The sequence below is a fragment of the Loxodonta africana genome, chromosome 4 (genome assembly GCF_030014295.1).
Source record: "Loxodonta africana isolate mLoxAfr1 chromosome 4, mLoxAfr1.hap2, whole genome shotgun sequence".
Classification (NCBI taxonomy): Eukaryota; Metazoa; Chordata; class Mammalia; order Proboscidea; family Elephantidae; genus Loxodonta; species Loxodonta africana.
In genome coordinates this window covers 98,347,895-98,362,563 of record NC_087345.1, presented here as the reverse complement: position 1 = coordinate 98,362,563, position 14,669 = coordinate 98,347,895, and the positions used below count along the sequence as shown (strand labels likewise).

Below are 14,669 nucleotides of genomic sequence, written 5' to 3'. Positions count from 1 at the left end.
TAATCAAGCTGTTAAGAATATTTAATTCAGAGCTATTTCGCGTGGCTTTGTCATCTACACTGTCATTTATAGACATGGGCAGATTCAATTTTGCGGTGCCCTAAGTTTATACAATTTGGAATGCCCTACTTCAGAAAATGAATACACAATTATATCTTAAAACTGTACTCAGTGCCTTGGGAGGGGGCCGTGCATGCAAGAGTCCCTGAAGCTTCAGTGTCACTAAAAACTAGCTTCGAGGTAAATCCTCCTTCGCACTTGGAAAGAAGCAGACACACGACTTCCATTTGAACTAAAACCTTTTCCCCACAAAGTACTATTTTCCAAAAACTTACAAGGAAGAAAAACTAGCTGAGTTTTTGTAATGGATACCGCATGTTAATAAGTTTTGCCAGAGGTGGGAAGGTATGTAATTTAGATTTTGATGTGGTGGTTGCCGAATTCTGCGGATTATCATATATACTCTTGGGAATTTTATCATATACAGATTGCTGTGCCCCTGCCCTAAATGGGTATTTTATAAATGCTCACCCAGGTGATGCTGATAATGGCTTTCTTTGGGACCTGCTCCTCTCTCATTGAGAAGCCACAGATGAGGTCAGGCCATCTCCTTGGAATGGGCTGTGGGAACTATTGGAGATCTAGGCCTGCCGGGAAGGGCTGTGAGGATTCTGGGGTCTAATTTCAAAATAGGGTAGAGAACGGTGTGAGTTTGGGATGATGGACTCCTCCATCAACAATTTAAGTCCAATCTGGGATAAGATGCTCAAATGCGTACCCAGAACCACGATAAAAATTTCTAGGAAGATGGCTACAGGTTTGGAGGTTGTAGGAAGTTAGAAGCTTCCTCCTCTTGCCATTGTTCTGTTACTCTCTTTGTTCTGCTAATTGGCTGCAGAGGTTGCTGAGGCCGCTCTGAAGCCACACAATCCCCATCACCTGGGGAGGGCATTTTTAAAGTACCCTTCCCTGGCCCTTTCCCAGGTCTACAGGATCAGAGCCATTAACTGCCTAAACATCTAATTTCCTATGAAAGGTTTTTTTCTTATCTGACTTTGTGAGACAAATGTTTCTGCAGAAACCTAGGGTAAAATTTTCAAAACAGCTATGCTACCAGACTGCCACATCTTTCTCCTTCAGAGCAGCTGGCGGGTTTGAACTGCCAGCCTTTTGGTTAGCTCCTACCACTTTAACCACTGTGCCACCAGGGCTCCTGTGCCACCAGTTACACTTCAATATTTCAATAGTTAGCAGCCTACACATTTGTATGTGAACTGCAAATGTTAACTTGTTAATAAGCACCTCACAAGTTCTCGTCTTTTTTCTATGGCGATTTCAGTGCTTTCCTCAATAAGCAAGATAGTATCAATCCTGGGGTTGTTAAGCATGAAACCCTCTATATCCATCAATGGTTGTCAAACTTGAATATGCATTAGAATCACCTGGAGACCTTGTTAAAAAGACAGATCTGTAAGCTGCACACCCACAGTCTGATAGCTGAGGCATGGGGCAGAGCCTGGAATCTGCCCTTCTGTCAAGTACTGAAAGTAATACCCACACAGGTAGCAGAGGACCAACCACTCTTTGAGAAACACTGCTACTGAGAAACCTTTTCTATAGTCAGAATTCCTCTCATCTCAGTTTTAATTTACTTTCATATACGACTGTTAAAATGAAAAGACACAGAGCAGAATGCAAATTCAATAGAGAAAGGCGTGTGATAAAGCCCTGCCAGGACCTGGAGAATTTAGAGCTGGATCCAACAGACGAGGTCCAGAAGTACAGTATGACTCGGGAAAGGTGCTGGTCTTGTTAACCACAGAGGAAGCTCGGCCGTGGGTAGGAAAAGGGACCCTGCAGGCCCACAGACTGCCCCATCTCTTGCTCTCTGCCTGTTTTTATTCTGCACTAGAAGAGCCTGAACAAGGACAGTTAGATTCTCTGGGAGTCAAGAGTAGCTAGATCTTGCCCCTAACTACCAGTTCCCTGTGATCTAGAAAAACTGTCTGTGAATCCAGAGCCAATGGAATGCGAAAGTTTGGTACACAGGCTTTGGCTCTGCTACTTACCAGTGGTATGGTGCCAGTTAAGGTTCCTTAACCTCAGTTTTCTCGTCTGTTAAATGGGGAGAGTAAAAGTGCTTATCCCATAGGGCTGTTGTGAGGATTAATTAATTGATTAGTTAATCAATTAAGATATGCAAGGCACATTACCTGCCATGTAGTAAAAACCCAGAACCCAGTGCCGTCATAAGCATCCATAAACTTTTACTCGTTTTACTTACAGCTTTTCCTTTCATCCGTCTAAAGTTTGTGTTTTCTATTTAATTCAAGAGCATTAGAGGGCTCTCTTATCATCTGTCCACACTCTACTGTTCTAAGTTCTCAAGAAGGAGAAAGCTAAGAATAGAAAATTTCTCTCTCCCACTGAAATGCTCAGTTTATAGAGGAACTCATCAGACACTGATGAGTTCCCATTGACATTTTTAAAGCATTTAAGATTTGAGTATTTCTTAATCCTGATTCCAAGATAGTTTTATTTATGCATGTCAGAAATAACTTGAATTGTTACATCTGTTTAGTTCATCTGGATTCCCCTTGACAGATGGTTTGCTACAGCATGTATGAGCTTTCATTTTATAAGCTGGGCTGCAGCTGATAAAAATAAATCATCTCTATCCAAGGGTGTGTTAAAAGAATTTTTTTTTTTCTGGATATTTTGACTTCAGTAACAAAGGGAATAAACGGTTAGTGATTAGGTCACATTGGTGCTTTCAGCCCAAGTCCATTGTTCTCCTAAAAGGAAATGCTAAATGGAACTATATAATTAGCTCCTCTGCTCTCTTCCCTTTTACCTATAAGGTAAGTGCAAAGATGGGTTCAAAATGTGGTATACTAAGTCTCTGGAGGTGAGAGAGGAATGGCCTCTCAATTCAGTCTCGGAAGCTCCTCTGAGTCCTATTAATGCCAATCCCAGTGGAAGCTCTGCCATCTGTCATCTTAGCCAGACAAAGGAAGTGTCTCATTGGAGGCCATCATCTGAGTGAATTAGGAGGAGATTGGGGCGAAAGGGCAGAAGGAACGCCTGTGCAGCCTTGAGGAGAGAATTCACACTGTTGGTACGACAATGCCCACAGGAGCACTTTCAGCAAAAATGGAAAATGTAGACGTAAACAAGCCTCTCCAGCGTCTGTGTTCTCTTTCAGTTTCCTGAGCAGTATGAGGGCACAGGTGCTTTACAATGGCAAGGATGTAGAAAACAATGAATAAAACTCCTTCATTTTATTTCCATGAAGATCAGCGCAGCATCAGGGTTGGAGGAAGACTCATTAACAACCTGTGATATACAGATGACACAGCCTTGCTTGCAAAAAGCAAAGAGAACTTGAAGCACTTACTAATGAAGATCAAAGACTACAGCCTTCAGTACGGATTACACCTCAACGTAAAGAAAACAAAAATCTTAACAACTGGACCAATAAACAACAATAGGATAAACAGAAAAAAGATTGAAGTTGTCAAGCATTTCATTTTACTTGGATCCACAATCAATGCCCATGGAAGAAGCAGTGGTCAAGAAATCAAATGACATATTGCATTGGGCAAATCTGCTACAAAAGTTCTCTTTAAAGTGTTCGAAAGCAAAGATGTCACCTTGAGGGCTAAGGTGTGCCTGACCGAAACCAGGGTCTTTTCAATCACCTCATACACGTGCAAAAGCTGAACAATGAATAAGGAAGACCAAAGAAGAATTGATGTCTTTAAATTATGGTGTTGGCAAAGAACACTGAATATATCATGGACTTTCAGAAGAATGAACAAACCTGTACTGGAAGAAGTACAGCCAGAATGCTTAGAAGGGGGATGGTGAGACTTCACCTTGTATACTTTGGACATGTTATCAGAAGGGACCAGCCCCTAGAGAAGGACATCATGCATGGTAAAGTAGAGGGTCAGTGAAAAAGAGGGAGACCCTCAAGGAGAAGGATTGACACAGTGGCTGCAACAATGGGCTCAAACATAGCAATGATTGTGATGGCATAGGACCTGGCAGTGTTTCCTTCTGCTGTACATAGGATTACTATGAGTCAGAACCAGCTCGACAGCACCTAACAACAACAATTTTATTTCCATACATGTACGAGTTCTGGCAATTGAGTTTGCAGAGACTGTTTTTTAAAGAGCTCTCTGGTATCAATCAGATCATGAGAAGTGCTGGGGAGAATCAGACCAACAGCCCATCCAGCTGAAGGGTCTGTCTCTGACAAAATTAGCAGGGGAATTGTTATAGGAAAATATGATGCATCCTCTTCACAGTGACAGTCCCCAAAGATCATGAATTTATCCAAAGTACAGAAGGACTCTTTGTTGTGAATTTTTGTAAACCTGCCTTGAAGTAATTTCCATTTCATCACATTTGTACAGCTCTAAGAGCACTGTTAACTATGATTATTTCTATATAAAGCAGCAGTTCCTTTTATTTTTTCAAATCTCACTTTCTTCAAGGCCATGGTTGTTTGTGCATAGCCTGTCAATCCTTGCCTGCCCCTGAGCTAGTCTGCCTGCCCAGACTGAAGCTTCCTGGCTTCATTTAACATGCATGAGGATTTTTGTAATAAAGTTTACATGCTCTTCAGGAATTATCTTCACAGTCAGAAGAACGACTCAAAATATATAATTAATCATGATCCTTGAGACATGAGTATTTTGCTTTTCTCTATTTTCCAGATTAGTATCCTAACAGTATCCTAGGATTCTTCAGATAATTATGACACATGTATTTTGTATGAAATACCATCAAGTCAGTTCTGACTCCTCATGACCCTGTGTACAACAGAAAGAAACACTGCCCAGTCCTGCACCATCCTCAAAATCATTGCTATGTTTGAGCCCATTGTTGCAGCCACTGTGTCAATCTACCTCATTGAAGGTGTTCCTCTGTTTTCCTGACCCTCTACTTTACCAAACATGATGCCCTTCTTCAGGGACTGGTCCTTCCTGATAACATGTCCAAAGTATATGAGATGAAGCTTCACCATCCTCCTTTCCAAGGAGCATTCTGGCTGTACTTCCACACAGACTTGTTCCTCTGGCAGTCCATGATGTATTCAATATTCTTTGCCAACACCATAATTCAAAGGCATCAATTCTTCTTTGGTCTTCCTTATTCATTGTCCAGCTTTCGCATGCAGACGAGATGGTTGAAAATACCATGTCTTAGGTCAGGCACCCCTTAGTCCTCAAGGTGACATCTTTGCTTTTGAACACTTTACAGAGGTCTTTTGCAGCAGGTTTCCCCAATGCAATATGTCCTTTGATTTCTTGGCCACTGCTTCCATGGGTGTTGATCATGGGTCCAAGTAAAATGAAATGCTTGACAACTTCAATCTTTTCTCCGTTTTTCATGATGTTGCTTATTGGTCCAGTTGTGAGGGTTTTTGTTTTCTTTATGTTGAGATGTAATCTGTACTGAAGGCTGTAGTCTTTGATCTTCATCAGTAAGTGCTTCAAGTTCTCTTCACTTCCAGCAAGCAAGGTTGTGTCATATGCATAACAAAGATTATTAATGAGTCTTCCTCCAGTGAGTGTGATGGCACATTTTTCTTCATATAGTCCAGCTTCTTGGATTACTTGCTCAGCATACAGATCAAATAAGTAGGGTGAAACCCTGACACACACCTTTCCTAACTGTAGACCATGCAGTACCCCATTCTTCTGTTCGAACAACTGCCTCTTGGTCTATTACAGGTTCTGCATGGGCACAATTAAGTGTTCTGGAATTCCCGTTCTTCTTAATGTTATCCATAATTTGTTATGATCCACACAGGTAAATGCCTTTGTATAGTCAATAAAACACAAGTAAATATCTTTCTGATATTTTCTGCTTTCAGCCAAGATCCATCTGACTTCAGCAATGATATCCCTCATTCATGTCTTTTTCTGAATCTGGCTTGAATTTCTGGCAGTTCCCTGTCAATGTACTGCTCCAACTGTTTTTGAATTTTCTTCAGCATAATTTTACTTGCACGTGATATTAATGATATTGTTCAGTAATTTCCATTCCGTTGGATCACCTTTCTTTTTAATATGTGCCAAAAACTAGACTAGGACTTAGGGAATACAGAAATGAACATGACATAGTTCTTAGTCTCAAGAAAGTCATATTCTAATGGTCATCTAATTAAGTACAAATGCATGGCCTCTTCTTTTTCTTTTTATCATTTCAAGGTTTCCACATTTACTTGCCATATTGGTTATGTCCTGAATGAAAAGCCTCCCATTTAGGAAGTAACGATGATAAAAGAGGCACTTTGAGATGCTATATTCATTTACTTTTAAGTCTTAAGAAGGTACTTTACCAACTAAAATAATTATTAATTCATAAATTATTTAGTAAATACCTTCAATTTACTAAATGGCCTTCTTATGGCCCAAGCACTTAATGTGGTTTCTAGAAATCTCTAATTGCCTAGGGGGAGATTTAAAGAGATGCTAAATCAGTAAGCCCTGTTTTCACTGCTCATGTCTGGGCTGAGAGAATATTGAAAATGACCAAGAAGGCTGATACAACAAACTCTGTCTTTTTTTTTTGTCCAAAACTCACCTTCTTCGAGCCATGGTTGCTTGATGTCCCATGATGGATGCTAAGTGGCTTTGTGGAACATGATTTTTTATGTACCTGTGCTGAATGCCAAGCCTGGCCAGTGGGAGCATCCATCTGGTATAGAGGCATTCATAGCATATATCTCTTGACCATAATGCTAACTGGCAACTCAACAGAGTAAAAGATCTAAAAATATTACAATTGTATACTTGAATCACAAAAGTTCATTATGTAGTGGAAAGATCTGCACTTTATAGTATTTTCCCTTAGTTAAAAAAATAACACTTTCCCCCAAATTGTCATTTGCTATGCAAAGCGGGGGTGATATTTAATGAAGAATCCTTTTAAAATTAACTATTCCAGGATTCTCTAAACTCCTACAAAGTAAAAAGATAAAATTACCATTATAGTATCATTTCTGACAATCAATAAGATTCATTAAAAGCACAAAATACAAGAAAGAGGTAATTTAATTCCACTAACACCACACAGTGATTTCTCATTAAAGGAGACAGTGAGATATTTCAACAAAGAGATTAATAAAATAATGTATGGCTTCTTACCCTACCTTCTTGCTGGTTTCCATTACACTATGTAGTTCAAACAACAGGGGGAAATGCAGAAGCCTTCATATGATTAATGCTAAAATGCCAAACCTCTTGTTTCTGTTCCATACATTCACAACCATACACTTGGGGACACACCTGTAGGAGCACTTTCTACTCTTTTTCAGTGATTAAAATTTATTTTTTGTGGTAAATAGTATTTCTCAAACTATACAATCTTATTTTTTTAAGGAAACTTTGCTCCATGTAAAAATTCTATATTCCATCTTTTTTGTTCTAACAGTGAGATTTCCTGACCCATCATAAAACATTAAGGTTTATGTGATGTTTGTTGCACAGACTCCTCAAAGAGCCTTTTAGGGCTGGAAAGAAACCTTAAGGATTACATAGCTCAACTCCCTCACTTTATAGATGAGAACACCGAGTTTTAATTGTCCCTTTTGACTCTGCCTTTGAGTTTGCCACGTCTCGTAGGGCAATTTTTTTTTTTTAATAGAAGGAAGCTTTACAAAGGTAACAAGAATATTATGAAGGAAATGGAAGGGTGGATGACAGAGAATGGATAAATGGATCAGAGGTTATGTCGGGTCGACAAGAAACAAACAAAAATAATAATAATAAGGACATTTCTTCTACATTTTCAGTAGCTTCAAGTTTGGGTCAAGGAGCTGTGACAGCAGGGGTGGGACAATGCTACAGCCATGGGAAAAAGAAAGGAAATAACTTTTGGACAGGGAGCCTACCTCAGGCATGCTCTCCCACTCTCCCCTTTGTATTTCCCTGCCCCTACGTGACCTCTCTGCTGGCAGGGAGAGATGGGGACATACATGTCCCATTCCTTAGCTTCAATATTTGTGTTTATTAAAAAAAAAAAAAATCTTTTTTTGGGGCCAAAACTTAGGTCCTCCAACCTATAGACAAACTACCAATTGCATGGATTTGTAACATGTTAAATATACTGATTCAGGAGCGTATTTACATACAGCTGTACATTGGGTCCTCTTGGATAACTGGTCTCAGAATATCTACCAATTGATGTCCAAAAAAAAAAAAAAAAACCTGTTGCCATCGAGTGGATTCTGACTCATAGCGACTCTATAGGACAGAGTAGAACTGCCCATAGAGTTTCCGAGGCCCGCCTGGTGGATTCCAACTGCCGACCCTTTGGTTAGTAGCTTCCAATTGACATCAGTGCTCAGAAATTCATGCTGTTTTATCCAAATCGAAAGATTTTATCACCTTTAGGATATCTCTGCTATTCTATCACCAAGATCCTATGTTAACTAAGTTTAAGAAGTAAAAATCTAAAACCTGTTGCCGTCGCGTCGATTCTGACTCAAAGCGACCCTATCGGACAGAGTAGAACTGCCTCTTAGGGTTTCCAGGGCGGGATGAAGTTGCAGAAATCATAGCACCCTACATTTCTGGTGACCTTAACACATTTCAAAGAACTTTTAAATATAATCTTTCATTTTATCCTCACAGTAATCCTTTGAGGTAGTTTCATTGGTATTATTTTCTATTTCACAGGGGGGAAAAAAATTGAATTCACATAGCTAATATGTAGCAGGATTTAGAAGAGGAGGACAGAATCATAAAACTGAAAGGCATCCATTCAGTTTCCTCAAGTGAGGAGGAGGTCTAGAGAGGTTAAACAGGTCCCCGAAGGTAGTATTATTCAAGCCTGTGGTTAGGACAAGATCTCCATTGGCTAATTCCCAGCCTGTAGCTTTTATCACTCTACTACTCCCTTCTCACAAATCCATACAGATTCATTAGAGCAGGTGATCTTATCCATTCACTGATGTCAGGCAGCACATTTTAGTTTGCTCCTCCTCCATCCAATCTAAATATTCAGGCTCCAGGTCTCTTGAGAAATAACATAAAGTGATTCTTTAGGATGAAAGCTTAGTGGTCAAAGCAACCCAGTACTATTAAAGTTAGTTGGTAGAAAAGCTTTCTCTACCCTTAGTGCTCCTTCTCCTTCTCAGGGCTCATTAACTTCCATTTTGTTCTTTGCTTTTATCATCTTTTTTTCCTTTGCCTATTAACACTCAACTGAGCATCCTTTCCCACCAAAGAAGAATGCTTCTCCAAGCTCCATAAGCTATATCTTTCTCCTCTCCAATTCCGTAATGCTGCTTACCTTCAGTTTCTGATATCCTGTTACCATAGAAATAAAGAACCATTTATGAGGGACTGCCCCATTATGAACTTCCAAAAAAAGACCTAAAGAGGGATGCACATTTCTCCAAGGGATTTTTATGGGTCAAGAAGGAGGTAGACCACCATAGAAGCCAGAGGACCTCTTTTTCTCAGCATCCAGTTTGGATAGTTAACACATACAGTTTATAGCAAGAGAACAAACCTGCATCTCCTACAACAGAGAAGCTCCCGATGCTCCACTTTCAACTTGCTTTTTATTCTGGAAGCTACAAACTAGTGCCTCCTTAACACTGCCTGAGAATCTCTGAGAATCTCATCCCTCTCCTACCTTTTTTTCCTACAATATTCTTCATTCTTTTTTGTCTCTCTGCTCTCAGCAGCTCTTTTCCACATTACCTGATCTTTTCTGTGTGCTATTCTATCTGCAGCATAATAAGAGCATAAACTAAAAGAAACACAAAATATTCCGAAGGTTCTCTGGCTTGTTTCTCTTCAAGGACCACATGAATTGCTACTTCCTTAAAAATCTTTTCTGCAGAAACTCAGACCTCAGTTTGCTGGTTTTTTCCATTTTCTCAGCAGCGACACTATTTATGCATTTATGTTGTGGATCACTCATTTGGCATCTCTCAAATGTGGCCTCATATTGTTATTTATCTCTTGGTTTCTCTGTCCTGTTTCCCCAACAAGATGATGAATTTCTCCCTGGAAGGCAAAAATATATGTCCCCAGCAGCTAGCAAGGTATCCTACACAGAGGCTGTTATGATCATAATAAATGTTTGGTAATGACACTCACATTTGTATTTGATTAAGTTTATCTGGATAGAGCTCCCTTATTTTGTTTTATGATTGATTCTTAGTGGGAATCTAAAAACCTAATGGTACCAGTTGTTATATTTTACTATATCTAGAAACAACGTTACCAATGTTTCAAGTTACTTTATCCATTCGACGTACAAAATGAGTCAGTCAACCAAGAGCTTGCATTGCAAATATTATAAACCCTGAATAGTTGAGCCAAAAGGATCCCTGGTGGTGCAGTGATTAAGTGCTCTGCTGCTAACCACAAAATCGGAGGTTTGAACCCACCAAACACTACATGGGAGAATGAGGCAGTCTGCTTCTGTAAAGATTACCGCCTTGGAAACCCTATGGGGGCAGTTCTACTCTGTCCTATAGGGTCGCTGTGAGGTAGAATCAACTCGATAGCTACAAGTGTTTTATAGTTGAACCATATCAGTACTGGCAGAGTTATACTTTCCCTTCATATAGTTTACATAAATTCTCTTCATACATAAGTTGCACTATCCCACACAAGTAAAGAAATGATCATGGCTTTGATGATAATAATAGTAACAATGACTGAGTCCCTGTTATGTACCAGGCACTGTGCTTAACATCCAATAATCTCATGTAATGCTAACAACCTTAATAAGTAATATTATTTTCTGCATTTAAAGAAACTGGAAAATTTGATCCATTAGCCCAAGATCACAGAGGTACTATGTTGTGGTATCAAGATTAAAATGCTCCCACCTTACATATAATAGGAACTTGGAAAAAAAGTGTATAATGATGATAAAATACTAAAGACCTCACAAATGCGTATTTTTTATATTTTTATATAGCTATTATGGTGTAGTACATACTGCAAAATACATTTTTACCATTCTTGGTTTTATGTGTTTTCCCAAGATCCCCTCTCTCTCCTGTCATGAGATTTCTGTAATCATGTGAAGCAGTAGCTTAGTAATGTTTAATACCGTAATTTTCGAATACAAAAGAAAACACTTTTGGCATAATGTGTATAACAATTATAACTAAAGCTTTTAGAACTCATTACATATATCACTTAATTTGCTACAACAAATCTATGAGGTGGGTATCTTAATATTATTATACTATACTTGATACTGTAAAATTTGAAGTGAATTATGATTATAGTAAAAATTATAATGGAATCTAGTATCCCTTGAAAATAATTTTTCCACATTTTCCAATTCACTGATATAAGAACACCACTAGATAATATATTACTAAGTAAAAAAAAAAAAAAAAAATTTTTTTAATCTTATTTATACAAGATTTTAAGTACCACAAAGAAATTGTATTAATTATAGTCTCTCCAAAACATGTCCTCTAAAGCAATGCATTAGATTTGGTTATATTTATATGTCTGATAAATGCATTTGGTTCAATGAGAATCTCATGCAATTATTTTTAAAGTCTTGAAATGAATGCTCAAGGATTATTGATCGGAATCACATCAACTAATGGCTTAATCAACAGGTCACCTACAAAAAGCAATGTAAATTCAATTGGTATACTGCTGTGCTTACATTGCAAAATGATTTATTTCTTGCCCAGATGTAATTATAAGACTGTAAGAGATGTTCAGTCATACATTGCACTTTTCTAAGAATTTCATTAGAACTTTGTTTTTCAACATTAATTGAAATGTTCTAGAGAATAACCTACATGAAACCAAATTTGAGTGTAGCCATGGTGCCTTTAAAACAAGGAAACCTATTTTTAAAAAAAAAAAAATCTTGTTAGTATATATACCATAAATTACTGGCTCTGGGGACCTGCAGTTATGTTTTCATATGCCTAGAATCCATTTAGTAAATTCCCTTTGCCAATTCACTTAATGGCAGGATAGCAGTCTCAAAAAATTAATTGTTAACTGTCTAAAACATTAACAATTTATACCATTACCTCCATTTTATTGGAGAAAACCCTAGTGCAATTTTATGGCTCTTAGATTAATGCTGTGTTTCTTTTTTTTAATGCAGGTAAATGGTTTAATTATGGAATCATCTTTCTTGTCTTGATCTTGGATCTGAATATGTGGAAGAACCAGATATTTTATAAACCTCATGAATATGGGCAGTATATCGGCCCAGGGCAGAAGATTTACACAGTGAAAGACCCAGAAAGTTTAAAGGATTTGAACAGAACCAAGCTATCCTGGGAATGGAGGTCCAATCACACTAACCCTCAGACCAATAAAACATATGTTGAGGGAGACATGTTCTTACACAGCAGGTACATAGGGGCTAGCCTTGATGTCAAGTGTCTGGCCTTTATTCCAAGCTTGATCGCTTTTGTGTGGTTTGGATTCTTCATCTGGTTCTTTGGACGATTTTTGAAAAATGAGCAAGGCATGGAGAACCAAGACAAAACTTACACTCGCATGAAAAGAAAATCCCCATCAGAACACAGCAAAGACATGGGAATCACTAGAGAAAACACCCAGGCCTCAGTGGAGGACCCACTGAATGACCCTCCCTTGGTTTGCATCAGGTCCGACTTCAACGAGATCGTCTACAAGTCTTCCCACCTAACATCAGAAAACTTGAGCTCACACTTGGATGAATCTACCAGCGCAACAGAGGCTGATCCAGACCCAGCTACATCTAAAAGTACACCTACGAACTAGATTCACTTACTTGGAGATAGCACAGAAAAACAACCTTGTGTATAACTTTAAAGAAGTTAGTCTTTCCTTTTGTAAACGTAAGGTTTACGTAGTATCAGATAAAGAAATATAAACAATGCCACAACGGTGCTCAACATGCTTTTTCTAGGACTCATTGTTTTCTATTTGTATTATAATACACGTGCCTACTGTATATCTAACAGTCCTCTAGAGATTGCTTTTCACAATTGCACAAGCTATTTACTGACTTTCCAGCATAGCAGAAGATTAAACGATTACCTGTGTATCTGATGTTCAACCATAGTGGTGCCTTGAGACATTAAACTGTTTTTAATTGTACCAGAAATGAAGCGTGGAATAGTTCTCTAACTTACCTCACATGGTTTTTTTTTTTTTTTTTTTTTTGTATGCAATTACTTTGATCTACACTTGATGTCTGAGTTAGGAAGTAGGTACAACCAAGATGTGGCTCAGGGAGACTCTCTTGGTTTCTTATTCAGCCATGGAGTTGGTGACTTTGACAGCTGGACTGCAGAGATGTATGGTGATTACCGTGTAATTTCTATTGGCTGGCTGCCAAATACAAACGCAAAATTCAGTAATAGGTGAACGGTAATCCAGCATGGGTCACTTCTTGTGAAATGTGACTTTCTCCAACCAGTAATTGCAATTAGGTGATAATGCCTAATTATGTTTTCCTAATTAAAGATAAATTGCTACTTGATTAAAAATCCTGCCCTTCACCTTTGGGAACAAAGTTTAAGAGGCCCAGTTGCATGAACTCTCGAATTTATTGGCATTTGCACAAAACCCTATGAAGAACAAGGAACTGGAGTTTTAATCATGTGAAGGTTGTACAGCCCACCATCTACGATATTTGTACACCTTTCTGTAAATATGGTTCTTGACAGTGAAAATGAAAAACATATGCCAACCCTGAGCAAGTGAACTCCTCTAAAAATCCTGCAGTGGAATCTTGTGAGGTAGAAAAAGATGTGCATGGGAGAATCTGTTTAGTGGCTTGTTATGTGTGTACATTTTTGTTGTTTTTTTAAGAATTGAACATCACACATTAATAAATAAGAATTATCCACCAGTGATTATGTGATGTGGTTTTTTGTTCATATTAGAGGGAATCAGCCATATCTTAATTTAAGGACCGTCCATTTAAATGGATTTTTTAAGTTTGATGCCATGTAAATTAAGAAATGGAACAGTCCCAAATTATTTTTAATATTATTCTATAAATTGTGGTTAGATGTACCTTGGGGAGCAGGGAGGAAGGGAGAATCACTTTTAAGGCAAAATTATTTTCCTATCACATACTGACATGTCTGTATTTTGTCTTTATGATTTTTTAAATCTCTCTTGTTTTGATATATCTGCTTTTAAGCATGCGGCATGCTGAATTTAGCATACATAGTAGAACTATGCAGTTGTTTGTCACTTAAGAGCCAGCTTTAATAAACATCTTTCTACAATTGTTTACTAAGCAGTTGGAACCATGCCTCTGCTGGTTTTTTGTTTTTTTTTTTAAACCTTTAATAGCCATGCATGGTACCACTTAGCATCATAAATATCTCTGACATTGAAAACACAGAGATCCAGCTTGCTATGGTATTCCACTGACTGTAATATCTAAAAAACACTTCCACTTACCATGTTATCCCTGACATATGGTGACATTGGTCATTACTGAATTTCCACCACAAATAATACCACCCAGGACCATATTTGTATTTATTTTGAATAAGGAGGTTGATTTAGTAAGTGAGTGTTTATTATCAATATGTATTCTATATGAAAATATTATTTGAAAATCTTTTATGTGAATATCCAGGAAAAGGTGTTTCAGTGAGAGAATCTAATTAGCAGAAATAGTAAGATTAA

The 14,669-nt window shown here is 38.1% G+C and overlaps 1 protein-coding gene across 1 annotated transcript in view; it reads left to right on the top strand.

Annotated features, from left to right (window-relative positions):
• TMEM117 (transmembrane protein 117) overlaps nt 1-13,140 on the top strand; it is a 556,897-nt gene extending 543,757 nt beyond the window's left edge. The window contains exon 8 of the mRNA XM_023555483.2: nt 12,133-13,140. Coding sequence (XP_023411251.2) covers nt 12,133-12,779 — 647 coding nt within the window. The 3' untranslated portion in view covers nt 12,780-13,140. The remainder of the gene's footprint in view (nt 1-12,132) is intronic.
• The last annotated feature ends 1,529 nt before the right edge of the window (nt 13,141-14,669 follow it).